Source organism: Salvelinus alpinus, chromosome 21 (assembly GCF_045679555.1).
Source record: "Salvelinus alpinus chromosome 21, SLU_Salpinus.1, whole genome shotgun sequence".
Taxonomy (NCBI): domain Eukaryota; kingdom Metazoa; phylum Chordata; class Actinopteri; order Salmoniformes; family Salmonidae; genus Salvelinus; species Salvelinus alpinus.
Window position 1 is genome coordinate 27,934,059 of NC_092106.1, and position 20,771 is coordinate 27,954,829.

The 20,771-nt window shown below is 46.1% G+C and overlaps 1 protein-coding gene across 3 annotated transcripts in view; it reads right to left on the reverse strand.

The window, feature by feature from the left end:
- LOC139548168 (seizure protein 6 homolog) overlaps positions 1 to 20,771 on the reverse strand; it is a 146,258-nt gene that overhangs the window by 46,286 nt on the left and 79,201 nt on the right. For all 3 annotated transcript variants that reach the window (XM_071357626.1, XM_071357625.1, XM_071357624.1), the window contains exon 3: positions 20,490 to 20,623. In XM_071357626.1, the coding sequence (XP_071213727.1) occupies positions 20,490 to 20,623 (134 nt within the window). The remainder of the gene's footprint in view (positions 1 to 20,489; positions 20,624 to 20,771) is intronic.

Here is a 20,771-nt window from a genome sequence, read left to right on the forward strand (position 1 = left end):
TGTACAAAACAAATGGGGGCAGTCAATGTAATAGTCCGGTGGTCATTTGACTGATTGTTCAGCAGTCTTATGGCTTGGGGGTAGAAGTTGTTAAGGAGCCTTTTGGTCCTAGACTTGGCGCTCCTGTACCGCTTCCCGTACTGTAGCAGAGAAAACAGTTTATGACTGGAGTCTCAGACAATTTTATGGACTTTCATCTGACACCTGATTATTATATAGGTCCTGGATGTCAGGAAGCTTGGCCCCAGTGGTGTACTGGGCCATACGCACTACCCTCTGTAGTGCCTTACGGTCAGATGCCAAGCAGTTGCCATACCAGTCGGTGATGCAACCGGTCAGTATGTTCTCGATGGTGCAGCTGTAGAACTTTTTGAGGATCTGGGGAACCATGCCAAATCTCTCCAGTCTCCTGAGGGGAAAAGGTGTTGTCATGCCCTCTCCACGACTGTCTTGGTGTGTTTGAACCATGATAGTTCGTTGGTGATGTGGACACCAAGGAACTTGAAACTCTCGACCCGCTCCACTACAGCCCCGTTGATGTTAATGGGGCCTGTTCAGCCTGCCTTTTCCTGTAGTCCACAATCAGCTCCTATGTCTTGCTCACATTGAGGGAGAGGTTGTTGTCCTGGCACCACACCGCCAGTTCTCTGACTTCCTCCCCATAGGCTGTCTCATCGTTGTCGGTGATCAGGCCTACCACTGTTGTATCATCAGCAAACTTAATGATGGTGTTGGAGTCATGTTTGGGAGTACAGAAGGGAGTACAGGAGGGGACTAAGTACACACCCCTAAGGGGCCCCAGTGTTGAGGATCAGCGTGGCAGACGGGTTGTTGCCTACCCTTACCACCTGGGGGCTGCCCGTCAAGAAGTCCAGGATCCAGTTGTATAAAGTGTAAGTAGTGCTAAAGCTGCATCTCCTCTACACTATTATTTAGAGGGTAGAGAGTAACCATTTGTACATCTTTGAAACACTGTATATATACATAAAATGACATTTGTAATGTCTTTATTCTTTTGGAACTTCTGTGAGTGTAATGTTTACTGTTCATTTTTATTGTTTATTTCACTTTTGTATATTATCTACCTCACTTGCTTTGGCAATGTTAACATATGTTTCCCATGCCAATAAAGCCCCTTGAATTAAATTGAATTGAGTAGAGCATCAGAATTTTTTTTGCTGTCCACTTATTCTCATTTCTGACCTGTTTTACTGAGGTTAATAGCTGCTGATTCTAAATCTCATTGTCACGATGAGCTGAATTAACATTAACACTGATTGAACAATATAACAACTCCTAAGAGGAGGAGCCTACACAATGTTTATTAACATTGTGTTATACTGATCCTGTTAGTCATCCAACTGAAACACTCTGGAAGCCAACTTTGCTTCCCAATTCTCATTCATCCAATTCTCCATCTCTCTCCCTCCATTCTTTGCTTTCTCTCTCTCTCTCTGTCCTCCTTGTTCTGTCTCTCAATCTCAGAGGAAAAAATGCATCTTTAAAAAAAAACACCAGAAAGGATTCTAAAGTGCTGCACTGCACTCTCCACATCTAAAAACCCTGCCTCCGCCACATTGGTGAACTTCAAATCCTCTCCCAACAATAGCAAGGTACAAAAGAGGCAAACCGAGGACAAGGCAGAAGGAGAGATGAGTAATGGACTTTCCCTCCCTCCCTCTCTTCTTTCTTTCCTTTCACACTCCCTCCATGACTCTCTGACTATCAGCCATGGCACTGGAGATTTTCCTGTGTGGCAGCAGGTGTGACTGTAGCCACTTCCAGAGAGTGGCTGTGGTGTTGTGAGGGTCACCATGTTGGAGCTGTCCCAGATAGAGGTCAGCGGTCTCATCTACTGCCTGATCCGGTCAGTGTCTGCCTGGAGACAGCAGGTGCGCATCACGAAATGAGAGGAAACTCAGGATGAGAACTAACATGGCTGCCATTCCTGCCACTTGTCCCGCTGAGTTCAGTGTTAGGGATAAAAATGAATAACACTGAAAATAACCAGCACTTCACTCTGAGTCAGAGGACATTACGGTCTTGTACGGACCTTTGTTGTCTTAGCCAGACAGCTCAAGTTCACAAACCTGGTGTCCGGGAGACTTTTTAATTTGGCCTACCCCGGCCAAACCGTAACCCGGACAACGCTGGGACAATTGTGCGCCGCCCTATGGGACTCCCAATCACGGCCGGTTGTGAAACAGCCTGGAATCAAACCAGGGTCTGTAGTGACACCTCTAGCACTGAAATTCAGTGCCTTAGACCGCTGCGCCACTCGGGAGCCCTAGTGCTGGGATGCCGTTGGGCTGAAACAGACTCCAGATTGAGGTGTTCAACCCTCTCTTGTCTCAGTGAGGGAAGAGCAGTGAGAAAACAAAAGTCGACGTTGTCATGGCAAGTTATTTACACTGTCACCCAGGTGATGCACAGTACCGGTGCTCAGTAGTGCTGACAAGACAAACAAGTACAATGAGATTAGAGAGAGCTGTGCTCTCTCACTGCCACTAAGTGCATCTCCTTGCTTCTCTTTCCCCCAGTGTTGTGTTCACAGAGCCCATGTGGAATCTGCTAATTGCGCTTCTCCCAGTGCAACCTACAACAGGAGAACATTCACTGTGAGGAAAGAAAAACACCTGATCCAGAGAGAGGAAGGGAGATGAGCGAGGAGGAGAGGCCTGGTCCAGAGAGAGAAGGGGAGAGGAGAGAGGAGGGGAGGTCTGGTCCAGAGAGAAGAGAGGAGAGGAAAGGCCTGGTCCAGAGAGAGGAGAGGAGGGGAGAGAGGAGTAGAGGTCTGGTCCAGAGAGAGGAGAGGAGAGTGGAAGAGAGGCCTGGTCCAGAGAGAGGTGTGGGGGGGGGGGGGGGGAGAGAGGAGGAGAGACCTGGTCCAGAGAGGAGGAGAGAGGAGAGTGGAGGAGAGGTCTGGTCCAGAGTGAGGAGAGGAGAGGAGAGGAGAGGAGAGGAGAGGAGAGGAGAGGAGAGGAGAGGAGAGGAGAGGAGAGGAGAGGAGAGGAGAGGAGAGGAGAGGAGAGGCCTGGTCCTGAGAGAGGAGGGGAGATGAGAGGAGAGAGGAGGAGAGGCCTGGTACAGAGAGAGCAGGTGATTGTGAAGGAGGAGAGAGGATCGGAGAGAAGATGCCTCTGTGACACCAGCTTCTCCAGAAGCTGGAGAAAAGTGGAAATGACATGTTATAGGATGTGGAGGTAGCTGTTTGACAGCTTCTTCTGCCTGAGCTGAAACATCAGAGCCATTTGGGAGTGGATGCAGATAGGCCGGTTAGCCAATGTGCGGGAGCACTCTCTCCCACAGATGAGGACAGGTCATTAACAGGCCCTTGTTTTCACTTGCCTCCAGCTCCCTAGTTATGATTGAGTTGTGGACTATCTATCAGGAGATCAGAGTGGAGTGGGCCAGGGTATTGATTCTTGTCCCTCCAGCAGTAAAAGGTCTGAGCCGTGTGCTCTAGTGTACTGGGAGTCAGTGAGACTGGCTAAGCACAGCTAAAGCCCTGCGGGCTACAGACTGAACTCTATCAGGGTTCAGTCAGAGAGGGAGCCACTGTGCCATTAACATGTTGCAGGTCAAATCAAATCAAGTCCAATTTTATTGGTCACATACACATGGTTAGCAGATGTTAATGCGAGTGTAGCGAAATGCTTGTGCTTCTAGTTCTGACCGTGCAGTATTATCTAGCAAGTAATCTGACAATTTCACAACAACTACCTTATACACACAAGTGTAAAGGAATTAATAAGAATACGTACATATAAATATATGGATGGGCGATGGCCGAATGGCATAGGCAAGATGCAGTAGATGGTATAGAGCACAGCATATGAGATGAGTATTGTAGGGTATGTAAACATTATATAAAGTGGCATTGTTTAAAGTGACTAGTGAAACGTTTATTACATCCATTTTTTTATTATTAAAGTGGCTAAAGATTTGAGTCAGTATGCTGGCAGCAGCCACTCAATGTTAGTGATGGCTGTTTAACAGTCTGATGGCCTTGAGATAGAAGCTGTTTTTCAGTCTCTCGGTCCCAGCTTTGATGCGTCTGTACTGACCTCGCCTTCTGGATGATAGCGGGGTGAACAGGCAGTGGAACGGGTGGTTGTTGTCCTTGATGATCTTTTTGGCCTTCCTGTGACATCGGGTGGTGTAGGTGTTCTGGAGGGCAGGTAGTTTGCCCCCGGTGATGCATTGTGCAGACCTCACTACCCTCTGGAGAGCCTTACGCTTGTGGGCAGGATGCTCTCGATTGTGCATCTGTAAAAGTTGTGAGTGTTTTTGGTGACAAGCCAAATTTCTTCAGCCTCTTGAGGTTGAAGAGGCGCTGTTGCGCCTTCTTCACCACGCTGTCTGTGTGGGTGGACCATTTCAGTTTGTCCGTGATGTGTACGCCGAGGAACTTAAAAAACTTTCCACCTTCTCCACTACTGTCTTGTCGATGTGGATAGGGGGATGCTCCCTCTGCTGTTTCCTGAAGTCCATGATCATCTCCTTTGTTTTGTTGACGTTGAGTGTGAGGTTAAGTTCCTGATACCACACTCCGAGGGCCCTCACCTCCTCCCTGTAGGACGTCTCGTCGTTGTTGGTAATCAAGCCCACCACTCTAGTGTCGTCTGCAAACTTGATGATTGAGTTGGAGGCGTGCATGGCCACGCAGTCATGGGTGAACAGGGAGTACAGCCAGCTGGTCTGCGCATGCTCTGAGGACTCGGCTAGGGATGCCGTCTGGGCCGGCAGCCTTGCGAGGGTTAACACGTTTAAATGTTTTACTCACGTTGGCTGCGGTGAAGGAGAGCCCGCAGGTTTTGGTAGCGGACCGTGTCAGTGGAACTGTAATGGCCTCAAAGCGAGCAAAGAAGTTGTTTAGTTTGTCTGGGAGCAAGACGTCGGTGTCCGCGACGGGGCTGGTTTTCTTTTTGTAATCCGTGATTGACTGTAGACCCTGCCACATACAGTACGTCTCGTATCTGAGCCGTTGAATTGCGACTCTACTTTGTCTCTATACTGATGCTTAGCTTGTTTGATTGCCTTGCGGAGGGAATAGCTACACTGTTTGTATTCGGTCATGTTTCCGGTTGCCTTGCCATGATTAAAAGCAGTGGTTCGAGCTTTCAGTTTTGCGCGAATGCTGCCATCAACCCCCAGTTTCTGGTTGGGGAAGGTTTTAATAGTCACCGTGGGTACAACATCACCGATGCACTTGCTAATAAACTCACTCACCGAATCAGCATATACATCAATGTTGTTGTCTGAGGCTATCCGGAACATATCCCAGTCCACGCAATCTTGGAAGCGTGGAAGCGTGGAAGCGTGGAATCAGATTGGTCGGACCAGCGTTGAACAGACCTGAGCACGGGCGTTTCTTGTTTTAGTTTCTGTCTATAGGCTGGAAGCAACAAAATGGAGTCGTGGTCAGATTTGCCGAAAGGAGGGCAAGGGGGGCTTTGTATGGGTCGCGGAAATTAGAGTAGCAATGATCCAGAATTTTGCCAGCCCGGGTCGCGCATTCGATATGCTGATAAAATTTAGGGAGCCTTGTTTTCAGATTAGCCTTATTAAAATCCCCAGCTACAATAAATGCAGCCTCCGGATATGTGGTTTCCAGTTTACATAGAGTTCAATGAAGTTCTTTCAGGGCCTTCGAGGTGTCTGCTTGGGGGGGATATACACGGCTGTGATTATAATCGAAGAGAATACTCTCGGTAGATAATGCGGTCGGCATTTGATTGTAAGGAATTCTAGGTCAGGTGAACAAAAGGACTTGAGATCCTGTATGTTGTTATGATCACACCACGACTCGTTAATCATAAGGCATACACTACTGCCCTTCTTCTTACCAGAGGGATGTTTGTTTCTGTCGGTGCGATGCCTGAAGAAACCGGGTGGCTGTACCGACTGATGAGGTATCCCGAGTGAGCCATGTTTCCGTGAAACAGAGAATGTTACAATCTCTGATGTCTCTCTGGAAGGCAATCCTTGCTCGAATTTTGTCTACCTTGTTGTCAAGAGACTGGACATTGGCGAGTAGTATACTCAGGAGCGGTGAGCGATGTGCCCGTCTACGGAGCCTGACCCGAAGACCGCTCCGTCTGCCCCTTCTGCGGCGCCGTTGTTTTGGGTCGCCTACTGGGATACGGTCCATTGTCCTGGGTGGTGGTCCAAACAGAGGATCCGCTTCGGGAAAGTCTTTTTCCTGTTCATGTTTTTTTTAAATTATATATATTTTTTTTATTGAATATTCGAAACATACAATATCAGTCATCCAACAGATTCCCATTCAGAGCGACACATAGAAGCATCCAGGGTCAATGCCCTGCTCAAGGGCACGTTGACCGATCTACCACCAGGCCAAAAAACGTGAAGCCGAACCCTCCAAGATCCCCCCCACTGTTCCCCAATAGCTGTCCCGCAACCATTTGAGATCCCTCCCACAGTCCTCCCCCAGGAAGAAAAATAGAAAATAGAAAATACAATTAATTCCATTCCCCACCTCCAAGACCCCCCCAATGCACCAACAACCAAGAGAATTAACTAAAGAGAAAAAAAGGAAAAGACAGAAAACAGCAAACAACAATGCAAAAAAAAATATATAAAACAAAATAATACATTTAAAACAAAGGACATCAAGGACAACTAAAATCATAACAGCAATGCCAACTGTATATGTTTGTGTGCATGTCTGGCACTATTACCTGTATGTGTGTGTTTTTGTATGTGTTTATTTGAATGAGACTGTGTGTATATGCATGTGTACAAACACCTGCACTGCCACTTAGTGTCATTCAAATGTACTTTTTATTATGTTTTATTTTGACCGGGCCATAATGTTGGTAAGTTGACGTTGCTCTTATATCCAATAGTTCTTCCCAGCTGTATGTAATAACACTTAAGATTTCCTGGGGTAACACTGTAAGAAATAATACATAAAAAAAACAAAATACTGCATAGTTTCCTAAGAACGCGAAGCGAGGCGACCATCTCTGTCGGCGCCATCCAGGTGACTGAACGCTGCATGCCTCCTCCCTCTGGCACACAGTAACCTAATAAATTAGTCAAAGGTTCAGGACACACATCATGTTTATGGTAATAATGATTTACAGGCATAATGTAACCTACATGTTCCAGCTGTTGATGGCTCATGGCTGAGGTTGATAAATCCATTACCCTCTGCTCCCAGGTTTATGTAATCTTCTGCAGTCTGTGGCGCACAAACTGTATGTCATTTCACTACGAAGCGTGTGCACAGTGGAGAATGATTTACATATAAGAGAAACATATCCTCGACTCACAAAGAAAGAAAATGGAGAAACGACTGTGTTTGAACATGTATATATTTCCTAGCAATTTTGTTGTAGCCTAGTTGTCAATATTTCCACATATTTAGATAGTTCATATCATCCCAGACAGTCACTCTTTAGTGAAGCACTCTTCCTCAGTCCTCCAAAAAGTATCAGGGTGAAACTTACCGGATATTGAACTGACAGATTGTGCCACCCTTTATTAAAGCACTGACAGATACATCCTAATCAATCTCTGCCATCAACCCAGACAGAGACTGCAGATAGAACTGTATTTTATTGAACTGTACCGAGGTCCACTTAAGCCAGAGTAGTTGGGAATATTGACCCATCAGTCAATAGTCTGCAGTACTACCCACCATGGCTTCAGTGAGCTGCTTAAAGATCCTGTCCCACCACCTACACACTGCTAGAGTGGACATAACTAGTGGGCTGGACTCTCATATGAAATGCAGTACTTGGTTAGGAAATGAGAATATTTTAGTTTGGTCTGCAGTGCACTAATCTACGAACTGCCACAGGCTTGGACCTACAGCGTAAAGTTAATCACTGCGGACTATCCTACCTTCACATGACAACTACCACTGTTGGGTAGTTAACAGAGGGGTCTCAGACTTTTAAACACAATATGCTATTATGAAACAGGACATCGGCACATGGTAGACATGATGGGGCTTGCTTTAGTGTGGAGTGAGGATGGTATACTATAATGGTTTGGTGGAGTTGTGAGGGTGAAATACTATATGGAGTTGGTGGAATTGAGGGTGAAATACCATATGGACTTGGTGGAGTTAAGAGTGAAATACTATACGGACTTGGTGGAGTTGTGAAGGTGAAATACTATATGGACTTGGTGGAGTTGTGTGGGTGGTATACTATATGGACTTGGTGGAATTGAGGGTGAAATACCATATGGGCTTGGTGGAGTTGAGGGTGAAATACTATATGGACTTGGTGGAGTTGAGGGTGAAATACTATATGGACTTGGTGGAGTTGTGAAGGTGAAATACTATATGGACTTGGTGGAGTTGTGTGGGTGGTATACTATATGGACTTAGTGGAGTTGAGGGTGAAATACTATATGGACTTGGTGGAGTTGAGGGTGAAATACTACATGGACTTGGTGGCGTTGTGAAGGTGAAATACTATATGGACTTGTTGAGTTGAGGGTGAAATAATATATGGACTTGGTGGAGTTGAGGGTGAAATACAATATGGACTTGGTTGAGTAGAGGGTGAAATAATATATGGACTTGGTGGAGTTGAGGGTGAAATACTATATGGACTTGTTGAGTTGAGGGTGAAATAATATATGGACTTGGTGGAGTTGAGGGTGAAATACAATATGGACTTGGTTGAGTTGAGGGTGAAATACTATATGGACTTGGTGGAGTTGAGGGTGAAATACTATATGGACTTGGTTGACTTGAGGGTGAAATACTATATGGACTTGGTGGAGTTGAGGGTGAAATACTATATGGACTTGTTGAGTTGAGGGTGAAATAATATATGGACTTGGTGGAGTTGAGGGTGAAATACAATATGGACTTGGTTGAGTTGAGGGTGAAATACTATATGGACTTGGTGGAGTTGAGGGGGAAATCCTATATGGACTTGGTGGAGTTGAGGGTGAAATACTATATGGACTTGGTGGAGTTGAAGGTGAAATACTATATGGACTTGGTGGAGTTGAAGGTGAAATACTATATGGACATGGTGGAGTTGTGAAGGTGAAATACTATATGGACTTGGTGGAGTTGTGTGGGTGGTATACTATATGGACTTGGTGGAGTTGTGGGTGAAATACTATATGGACTTGGTGGAGTTGAAGGTGAAATACTATATGGACTTGGTGGAGTTGAAGGTGAAATACTATATGGACATGGTGGAGTTGTGAAGGTGAAATACTATATGGACTTGGTGGAGTTGTGTGGGTGGTATACTATATGGACTTGGTGGAGTTGAGGGTGAAATACTAAATGGACTTGGTGGAGTTGAGGGTGAAATACTATATGGACTTGGTGGAGTTGAGGGTGAAATAATATATGGACTTGTTGAGATGAGGGTGAAATACTATATGGACTTGGTGGAGTTGTGGGTGAAATACTATATGGACTTGGTGGAGTTGTGGGTGAAATACTACATGGACTTGGTGGAGTTGAGGGTGAAATAATATATGGACTTGGTGGAGTTGAGGGTGAAATACTATATGGACTTGGTGGAGTTGAGGGTGAAATACTATATGGACTTGGTGGAGTTGAGGGTGAAATAATATATGGACTTGGTGGAGTTGAGGGTGAAATACTATATGGACTTGGTGGAGTTGAGGGTGAAATACTATATGGACTTGGTGGAGTTGAGGGTGAAATAATATATGGACTTGGTGAAGTTGAGGGTGAAATACTAAATGGACTTGGTGGAGTTGAGGGTGAAATACTATATGGACTTGGTGGAGTTGAGGGTGAAATACTATATGGACTTGGTGGAGTTGGAGGTGAAATACTATATGGACTTGTTGAGATGAGGGTGAAATACTATATGGACTTGATGGAGTTGAGGGTGGTATACGACATTGACTTGGTGGAGTTGTGTGGGTGGTATACTATATGGACTTAGTGGAGTTGAGGGTGAAATACTATATGGACTTGGTGGAGTTGTGTGAGTGGTATACTATATGGACTTGGTGGAGTTGAGGGTGAAATACTATATGGACTTGGTGGAGTTGAGGGTGAAATACTATATGGACATGGTGGAGTTGAGGGTGAAATACTACATGGACTTGGTGGAGTTGAGGGTGAAATAATATATGGACTTGGTGGAGTTGAGGGTGAAATACTAAATGGACTTGGTGGAGTTGAGGGTGAAATAATATATGGACTTGGTGGAGTTGAGGGTGAAATACTATATGGACTTGGTGGAGTTGAGGGTGGTATACTATATGGACTTGGTGGAGTTGAGGGTGAAATACTATATGGACATGGTGGAGTTGAGGGTGAAATACTATATGGACTTGGTGGAGTTGTGGGTGAAATACTACATGGACTTGGTGAAGTTGAGGATGAAATACTATATGGATTTGTGGAGTTGTGAGGGTGAAATACTATATGGACTTGGTGGAGTTGAGGGTGAAATACTATATGGACTTGGTGGAGTTGAGGGTGAAATACTATATGGACTTGGTGGAGTTGAGGGTGAAATACTATATGGACTTGGTGGAGTTGAGGGTGAAATACTATATGGACTTGGTGGAGTTGAGGGTGAAATAATATATGGACTTGGTGAAGTTGAGGGTGAAATACTAAATGGACTTGGTGGAGTTGAGGGTGAAATACTATATGGACTTGGTGGAGTTGAGGGTGAAATACTATATGGACTTGGTGGAGTTGAGGGTGAAATAATATATGGACTTGTTGAGATGAGGGTGAAATACTATATGGACTTGGTGGAGTTGAGGGTGAAATACTATATGGACTTGGTGGAGTTGTGTGGGTGGTATACTATATGGACTTAGTGGAGTTGAGGGTGAAATACTATATGGACTTGGTGGAGTTGTGTGAGTGGTATACTATATGGACTTGGTGGAGTTGAGGGTGAAATACTATATGGACTTGGTGGAGTTGAGGGTGAAATAATATATGGACTTGGTGGAGTTGAGGGTGAAATACTATATGGACTTGGTGGAGTTGAGGGTGAAATACTATATGGACTTGGTGGAGTTGAGGGTGAAATAATATATGGACTTGGTGAAGTTGAGGGTGAAATACTAAATGGACTTGGTGGAGTTGAGGGTGAAATACTATATGGACTTGGTGGAGTTGAGGGTGAAATACTATATGGACTTGGTGGAGTTGAGGGTGAAATACTATATGGACTTGTTGAGATGAGGGTGAAATACTATATGGACTTGATGGAGTTGAGGGTGAAATACTATATGGACTTGGTGGAGTTGTGTGGGTGGTATACTATATGGACTTAGTGGAGTTGAGGGTGAAATACTATATGGACTTGGTGGAGTTGTGTGAGTGGTATACTATATGGACTTGGTGGAGTTGAGGGTGAAATACTATATGGACTTGGTGGAGTTGAGGGTGAAATACTATATGGACATGGTGGAGTTGAGGGTGAAATACTACATGGACTTGGTGGAGTTGAGGGTGAAATAATATATGGACTTGGTGGAGTTGAGGGTGAAATACTATATGGACTTGGTGGAGTTGGAGGTGAAATACTATATGGACTTGTTGAGATGAGGGTGAAATACTACATGGACATGGTGGAGTTGGAGGTGAAATACTATATGGACTTGTTGAGATGAGGGTGAAATACTACATGGACATGGTGGAGTTGGAGGTGAAATACTATATGGACTTGTTGAGATGAGGGTGAAATACTATATGGACTTGTTGAGATGAGGGTGAAATACTATATGGACTTGTTGAGATGAGGGTGAAATACTATATGGACTTGATGGAGTTGAGGGTGAAATACTATATGGACTTGGTGGAGTTGGGAGTGAAATACTATATGGTCATGGTGGAGTTGAGGGTGGTATAGTAAATGGACTTGGTGGAGTTGTGAGGGTGGTATACTATATGGATTTGTATAGTTGTGGGGATTGTATACTATTTGGACTTGGTGGAGTTGAGAGTGAAATACAATATGGACTTGTTGAGTTGAGGGTGAAATACTATATGGACTTGGTGGAGTTGAGGGTGAAATACTATATGGACTTGGTGGAGTTGAGGGTGAAATAATATATGGACTTGGTGGAGTTGAGGGTGAAATACTATATGGACTTGGTGAAGTTGAGGGTGAAATACTATATGGACTTGGTGGAGTTGAGGGTGAAATAATATATGGACTTGGTGGAGTTGAGGGTGAAATAATATATGGACTTGGTGGAGTTGAGGGTGAAATACTATATGGACTTGGTGGAGTTGAGGGTGAAATAATATATGGACTTGGTGAAGTTGAGGGTGAAATAATATATGGACTTGGTGAAGTTGAGGGTGAAATAATAAATGGACTTGGTGGAGTTGAGGGTGAAATAATATATGGACTTGGTGGAGTTGAAGGTGAAATACTATATGGACATGGTGGAGTTGAGGGTGAAATACTATATGGACTTGGTGGAGTTGAGGGTGAAATAATAAATGGACTTGGTGGAGTTGAGGGTGAAATAATATATGGACTTGGTGAAGTTGAGGGTGAAATAATATATGGACTTGGTGGAGTTGAGGGTGAAATAATATATGGACTTGGTGGAGTTGAGGGTGAAATAATATATGGACTTGGTGGAGTTGAGGGTGAAATAATATATGGACTTGGTGGAGTTGAGGGTGAAATAATATATGGACTTGGTGAAGTTGAGGGTGAAATAATATATGGACTTGGTGAAGTTGAGGGTGAAATACAATATGGACTTGGTGGAGTTGAGGGTGAAATAATATATGGACTTGGTGAAGTTGAGGGTGAAATAATATATGGACTTGGTGGAGTTGAGGGTGAAATAATATATGGACTTGGTGAAGTTGAGGGTGAAATAATATATGGACTTGGTGGAGTTGAGGGTGAAATAATATATGGACTTGGTGGAGTTGAGGGTGAAATAATATATGGACTTGGTGAAGTTGAGGGTGAAATAATATATGGACTTGGTGAAGTTGAGGGTGAAATAATATATGGACTTGGTGAAGTTGAGGGTGAAATAATATATGGACTTGGTGGAGTTGAGGGTGAAATAATATATGGACTTGGTGTAGTTGAGGGTGAAATAATAAATGGACTTGGTGGAGTTGAGGGTGAAATAATATATGGACTTGGTGAAGTTGAGGGTGAAATAATATATGGACTTGGTGAAGTTGAGGGTGAAATAATAAATGGACTTGGTGGAGTTGAGGGTGAAATAATATATGGACTTGGTGAAGTTGAGGGTGAAATAATATATGGACTTGGTGAAGTTGAGGGTGAAATACAATATGGACTTGGTGGAGTTGAGGGTGAAATAATATATGGACTTGGTGAAGTTGAGGGTGAAATAATATATGGACTTGGTGAAGTTGAGGGTGAAATAATATATGGACTTGGTGAAGTTGAGGGTGAAATACAATATGGACTTGGTGGAGTTGAGGGTGAAATAATATATGGACTTGGTGGAGTTGAGGGTGAAATAATATATGGACTTGGTGGAGTTGAGGGTGAAATACTATATGGACTTGGTAGAGTTGAGGGTGAAATACTATATGGACTTGGTGAAGTTGAGGGTGAAATACTATATGGACTTGGTGGAGTTGAGGGTGAAATAATATATGGACTTGGTGGAGTTGAGGGTGAAATAATATATGGACTTGGTGGAACTGAGGGTGAAATACTATATGGACTTGGTGGAGTTGAGGGTGAAATACTATATGGACTTGCTGGAGTTGAGGTGGTATACTATATGGACTTGGTGGAGTTGAGGGTGGTATACTATATGGACATGGTGGAGTTGAGGGTGAAATACTATATAGACTTGGTGGAGTTGTGAGGGTGGTATAGTAAATGGACTTGGTGGAGTTGTGGGTGAAATACTATATGGACTTGGTGGAGTTGAGGGTGAAATACTATATGGACTTGGTGGAGTTGAGGGTGAAATACTATAGACTTGGTGGAGTTGAGGGTGGTATACTATATGGACTTGGTGGAGTTGAGTGTGGTATACTATGTGGACTTGTTGAGGTGGGGGTGAAATACTATATGGACTTGGGGAGTTTCAGAACTGGAAACACTTTTTAAGCAAATCTCTCTCTCTCACTCTCTCTACATCCCTCCCTTCCTCCACTCTGAGGCAGTGTTGGAGCAGTCAATACTGAAGACCCAATGTTCTGATGGAGCAGTGCACTAGGCAGGTGATGGACATAGACCACAAAGCAGGACAATTCCACACAGAAAATAAACAAATTCTGCCCAAGGAATAATCCACATCAGTCTTGATCTTCTGAGCCCTACATGATGGCAAATGTTTAAATCCTTACTCTAAAGTGGATGATAAACTGGAGTTGTTCAGACCCTCATTCTATAAAGCCCCCTGGCCTAGAGAAGTCCTTTGAAGTAGATTAATCCAAAAGATTTCCAGATAAGAGGAATTATCAACCCAGTCTTTAAGGAACGCGATGACACAAATCGACTATCTGACCATTAAGCCACCTGTAACGTGTACGCTGGAAGTCGGGAAGCAAATACAGGGAGCGCAAAATTAATAATAAACAGAACATAGTACAGAACATTGTATGTTTTTGTGTTTCTTGTTCTGTACTGACATGAAATAGAAACAGAGTCAATAACACCTGAGGAAAGAACCAAGGGGAGTGACAGATATGGGGGAGGTAATCAGGAAGGTGATGGAGTCCAGGTGAGTCTCATAAGGCGCAGGAGCGCGTAACGATGGTGGCAGGTGTGTATAATAATGAGTAAACTGGCGACAACGAGCACCAGAGAGAGGGAGCGGCAGTAGACTTGATACCAGCTGAAGTGCAGAGGGGTATAGAGGGGTGTATTGGGCTATAGAGGGGTGTGGCAGCTCCAGGCATAAGCGACATAAGTGGTCGATTAGGGTCCCAGGCTACTAAGGGGCCCCCAACCCAACAACAAAAAAAGAGAGTTAGAAAAGTAGAATACATAAGGTGCAAGTTCGACATTTGGTTGTGCAACAGCAATTTTTATTTTCTTACGTCAGTCACTGACAGTCACTCAATATGCCATGTCAGATAAAAAACATGTGATTGGTAAATTAGTCTCATCAGCTATCTAAACTTGTAGTAATCATGGCCGAATACCAACCAGTCACGCAGGGCAAGTGTCCAGGGGCCCTGACCTCCAGGGGGCCCCTATTGATTTTGTTAGTCCCTCTCACTCAGATATCATTAACATGGCATAAGTCATGGCAAAATGTGTAGAACTGCAGGAAATTAGCTGTAAAACTGGATTTTTTAAACTCTAAAACATACATTTCCTTTCACCGTCCTGATTGGGTGGGGTCACTAAAATACTTTGCCCACAAGGTTTGGGAGGGGCCCCAAAACAAATCTCGCTTAGTGCCCCCAAAAGTGTAGAGCCTGCCCTGGGTGTAGAGTGTTGTAAATGGGTGTAGACTGATTGTAGAGTGGTGTTTGGTGTAGATGGGTGTATGATGTAGATGTGTGTGTGGGGGGTGGGGGGGGGGGGGGTGTAGATGGGTGTAAAGGTGGGTAGACTGTGTGCAGATGGGTATAGACTCAGTGTATAGTGGTGTAGAGGGGTATATGATGTAGAGGGGTGTAGAGGGATGTAGGGTGTAGAGGGGTGCAGATGGGTGGGTGTAGGGGGTGTAGAATGGTGTATATGGGTGTGGAGGGTGGTGGAGGGCTGTAGATGGGATGTAGAGGGTGTAGACAGGTGTAGAGGGTTGTAGATGGTGTAAAGGGGGGTAAACTGTGTGTAGAGGGGTATAGACTCGGTGTATAGTGATGTAGAGGGGTATATGATGTAGAGGGGTGTATACGGTAGAGCGGTGTGGGGTGGTGTAGAAGGGTGTAGAGGGATGTAGGGGGTTTAGACTGGGTGTAGTGGGGTATAGACTGAGTGTAGTGGGGTGTAGGGTCAGGGGGTGTATTGGGTGTAGAGGGGTGAAGAGGGGTGTAGAGGGGTGTAAAGGGGTGTAGGGGGTGTAGAGGGATGTAGGGGGTGTAGAGGGGTATAGATTGGGTGTAGTGGGGTGTAGGGTCCGGGGGTGTAGAGGGGTATAGAGGAGGTGTAGTGGGGTGAAGAGGGGTGTAAAGGGGTGTAGAGGGCTATAGGGTATATGGGGATGTAGTGTGTGTAGAGGGGAATAGACTGGGTGTAGAGGGGTGTAGATGTGTGTATAGGGGTGTAGGGGGTCATAGAGGGCTGTAGACTGGTTTAGAGGGGTGTAGATGGGTGGGTAGGGGGGTGTATAGGGGTGTATATAGGTGTAGACTGGGTGTAGAGGGTTGTAGTGGGGTGTAGAGAGGTTTATACTGGATTTAGTGGGGTGTAGCGGGGTGTAGACTTGATGTAGAGGGGTATAGTGGTAAAAATAGAAAAAAATTCTCCCCACCCTATGGTGGAAAAAAATAGCAGGAAATGCACTTTAAAACGTACATTCCTTTCCGCCGTCAAGGGGGGGGGGGCTCTCAAAATTGTTTGCCCATGAGGTTTGGGAAGGGCCCCCAACAGGATAGAGCCGGCACTTGGTGTAGAGGGTTGTAAATGGGTGTAGACTGATTGTATAGGGGTGTATGGTGTAGAGGGGTGTATGGTGTAGAGGGGTATAGACTGGGTGTAGTGGTGTGTAGGGTCAGCGGGTGTAGAGGGGTGTAGAGGAGGTGTAGTGGGGTGACGGGGGTTGTAAAGGGGTGAAGAGGGGTGTAGAGGGGTGTAGAGGGTGGTGTAGTGGGGTGTAGAGGAGGTGTACTGGGGGTAGGGGGAAGAGGCGTTGTGTGACCTATCTAGGTCAAATAGGGGAGAGGCGTTGTGTTGTAGACTGGGTGTAGACTGGGTGTAGACAGGTTTATAGGGCTGGGGGGTATAGAGAGGTCTATGGGGGTGTAGAGAGCTGTAAAGCGGCATATATTGGGTGTAGGGGGGGGGGTGTAGAGAGGTGTAGAGGAGTGTAGACTGGTTATAGAGGGTGTAGACCAGTATACATTGCTGGGGGGTTGTAGTGGGTTGTAGGGGGTGTCGAGGGCTGTAGAGGGGTGTGGATGGGTGTAGAAGGCTAGGGGGTATAGGGAGGTGTAAGGCGGTGTAGGGTGTATGGGAGTGTATTGAGGTGAAGAGGGCTGCGGAGGGGTATAGACTGGGTGGAGAGGGGTGGAGAGGGTATAGAGTGCTGGGGGTGTATTGGGGTGTAGACTTGGTGTAGAGGGGTGTAAATGTGTGTAGAGGGTTGTAAAGGGGTGTAGAAGGGTGTAGAGGGCTGGAGGATGTGGGGGATGCAGAGGGGTGTAGGGTGTCTAGTGGGGTGTAGTGGGGAGTAGATGGGTGTAGAATGCTGTAGAGGAGTGTAGACTGGGTGAAGAGGCATGTAGAGGGCTGTAAAGGGGTGTAGAAGGGTGTAGAGAGATGGGGGGGTGTAGCGGGGTGTAGGTGGGTATATTGGGATGTCGAGAGGTGTAGACTTGGTGTAGATGGGTGTAGAAGGGTTTAGAGGGCTGGGGGGTGTAGTGGGGTGTAGGGGTGTGTGCAGAGGGGTGTAGACTGGTGTAGATGGGTGAAAATAGGTGTACAGGGTTGTAGATGGTTGTGGGGTTTAGTAGAATGTAGGGGGTTGTAGAGGTGTGTAGACGGGTGTAGAGGGCTGGAGGTGTAGGGAGGTGTAGAGGGGTGTAGAGGGTTGTAGAGGGTTTTAGAGGGGTGTAGACGGTTGTAGAGGGCTGGAGGTGTAGAGGGGTGTAGATGGGTGGGTGTAGACTGGGTTTAGAGGGGTGTAGAATGGTTTAGAGGGGTGTAGACGAGTGCAGATGGGTGTAGAGGGATGTAGACTGGGTTGGGTAGGCTGTAGGGGTAGGTAGAGAGGTGTAGGGTGGTTTAGAGGGCTGTAGAGTGGTGTAGAGAGGTGTACAAGGGTGTAGGGGGGAGTAGAGAGGTGTAGGGTGGTTTAGAGGGCTGTAGAGTGGTGTAGAGAGGTGTACAGGGGTGTAGGGGGATGTAGAGAGGTGTAGGGTGGTTTAGAGGGCTGTAGAGTGGTGTACGAGAGGGTGTACAGGGCTGTAGGGTGGTGAGGTGAGAGGATGTAGGGTGGTTTAGAGGGCTGTAGAGTGGTGTAGAGAGGTTGTACAGGGGTGTAGGGGGGGGAGGTGAGAGGAGTAGGGTGGTTTAGAGGGCTGTAGAGTGGTGTATAGAGGTGTACAGGGGGTAGGTAGAGAGGTGTAGGGTGGTTTAGAGGGCTGTAGAGTGGTATAGATAGGTTTACAGGGGTGTAGGGGTAGAGAGGTGTAGGGTGGTTTAGAGGGCTGTAGAGTGGTGTGATGGGTGTAGGGGAGGTGTAGGCGGAGGGGTGTAGAGAGGTGTAGGGTGGTTTAGAGGGCTGTAGAGTGGGGTGGTAGAGGTGTAGAGGGTGTAGAGAGGTGTAGGTGTAGGGGGGTTTAGAGGGCTGTAGAGTGGTGTATAGAGGTGTACAGGGGTGTAGAGGGGTGTAGGGTGGTTTAGAGGGCTGTAGAGTGGTGTAGAGAGGTGTAGAGAGGTGTAGGGGGGTTTAGAGGGCTGTAGAGTGGTGTATAGAGGTGTACAGGGGTGTAGAGAGGTGTAGGGTGGTTTAGAAAGCTGTAAAGGGGTGTAAAGGGGTTTAGAGGGCTGGGGGTGTAGTAGGCTGTATGGGGTGTAGAGGGTGTGTGGGTTTGTGGTGAAGGGAGGGCTTCGACGCTGTAGACAGGTGTAGACTGGGTGTAGAGCGGTTTAGATGGTTGTAGAGGGTTGGGGGGTTTGGTAGGCTGTTGTAGAGGGGTGTAGAGGGCTGTAGAGGGCTGTAGAGGGGTGTAGAGGGGTGTAGAGGGCTGTAGAGGGCTGTAGAGGTGTAGAGGGGTGTAGAGGGCTGTAGAGGGGTGTAGAGGGGTGTAGAGGGGTGTAGAGGTGTGTAGAGGGCTGTAGAGGGGTGTAGAGGGGTGTAGAGGTGTGTAGAGGGCTGTTGGGTCTAGAGGGTGTAGATGGGTGTAGCCTGGGTGTAGACTAGGTGTAGACGGTTGTAGAGAGGTGTAGAGCGCTGGGGGTGTAAGGGGTGTAGAGAGGTGTAGAAAGCCGTAGAGGGGTGTAAAGGGGTGTAGATGGATATAGAGTGGTGTAGAGGGTTGTAGAGGGCTCGGGTGTAAGGGGGTTTAGAAGGGTGTAGGGGGTGTAAACTGGGTTTAGAGGGGTGTAGAATGGTATAGAGGGGTGTAGATGAGTGTAGACGAGTGTAGATGGGTGTAGTAGGCTGTAGGGAGGTGCAGAGGGAAGGAGAGGGGTGTATGGTTGTGTAGAGATCTGTAGAGGGGTGTAAAGTGGTGTAGAATGGTTTAGAGGCATGTAGATGGGTTTAGAGGGGTGTAGACTGGGTGGAGAGAGGTGTAGAGGGCTGTACAGGATTGTAGAGGGCTGTAAAAGACTGTAGAGGGCTGTAGAGGGCTGTAGAGGGCTGTAGAGGGCTGTAGAGGGCTGTAGAGGGCTGTAGAGGGCTGCAGAGGGGTGTAGATTGCATGTAGAAGGGTATAGAAGGATGTAGATTCAGTGTGGTGAGCTATAGTGTGGTGTAGAGGGGCTGTATGGTGTAGATGGGTGTAGAAGGGTGTAGCGGGATGTACGGGGGTGTAGAGGGGTGTAGACTAGGTGTAGAGGGGTATAGCGGGTGTAAAGGCGTGATCCAAACATTGTCTAAATCCCATACTATTTAGTCAATCAACCCGAGGGTAAGATCTCTTTAATCAAGTTAAGAGGATCTGTGGAGACATTTTAGCAGGAAGGCATTAAAAGAGTCCCATAGACAAACATAATCCATAAGTAATTGATGAAGAGAAGAAGCTCTAAATCTAAATCACTTAGAATAATTAAAGACAATGAGAGAGAAGATGGATATATACATGTGCTGCTGTCCCAGGTGATAAAAAGCACAGGCAGGCAATAAGAGGAGGAACAGAGGAGAGGAGTAATGTTCACCTCTCTCCACCCTCCTCCTCCTCATTTTCTCCTCTTTCGCTGAAGACAGGAAGCAGCTGGGATGCATCATTGAGAATGACTTGTGATACATATCCATTTTCATCCAAAATATATTAGGCCAAACATCTGGATGGTCAGAGGGGTAATGGCTATTGTATATTTTATGAGAGCAGGAAGTGTAGCTGGAGAGTTAATCATGTGAATGAGGCGGTTCAGGTGGAGGCAGATTCCCTGTTCAAATCACTGTGTCAGCTTCCAAAGGTCAGTCGCTGCAGAATGACAGTAAAGACCTTGGCGACTGAGTGGCCATCATCATTTTGAAGAACTAGTGTGCTATTGCCAATGAGCCAAATGCCCATTTTGGATGTTGCATTTGGATATCTAATGTAATTTCTCGACAGGATGTGCCAGTCTTGTGTGTTGCCATGTTTAATCTACCATCTTTTTATAGACAATCCCTGCTTTTGATGGACACAATGAATACTCTTCTGGCAATAATAGTGGCGGTCTGACCTGTATCTCTACTCCATAGCCCATGTAGACCGTGACGGTGTAGGTGCAGTCCACAGAGGAGTAGTAATGAGAGCTGGATGGCTGGGGCGTCTCTATGTAGCCCTCTGGTGATGTCAAGTTGAAGATGCAGGGAGCTGCAAGGACAGAAAATACAGAGAGCAAAACATTGAGGACCAGTGACAACCCCTACCTAACCGGCATGTGGGGAACGATCTGGAGAAGACTGCCCAGAGCAGAGTGCGTTGGAGAGGTTTTGTCGATGGCCTATGCTCCAAAGGAGCG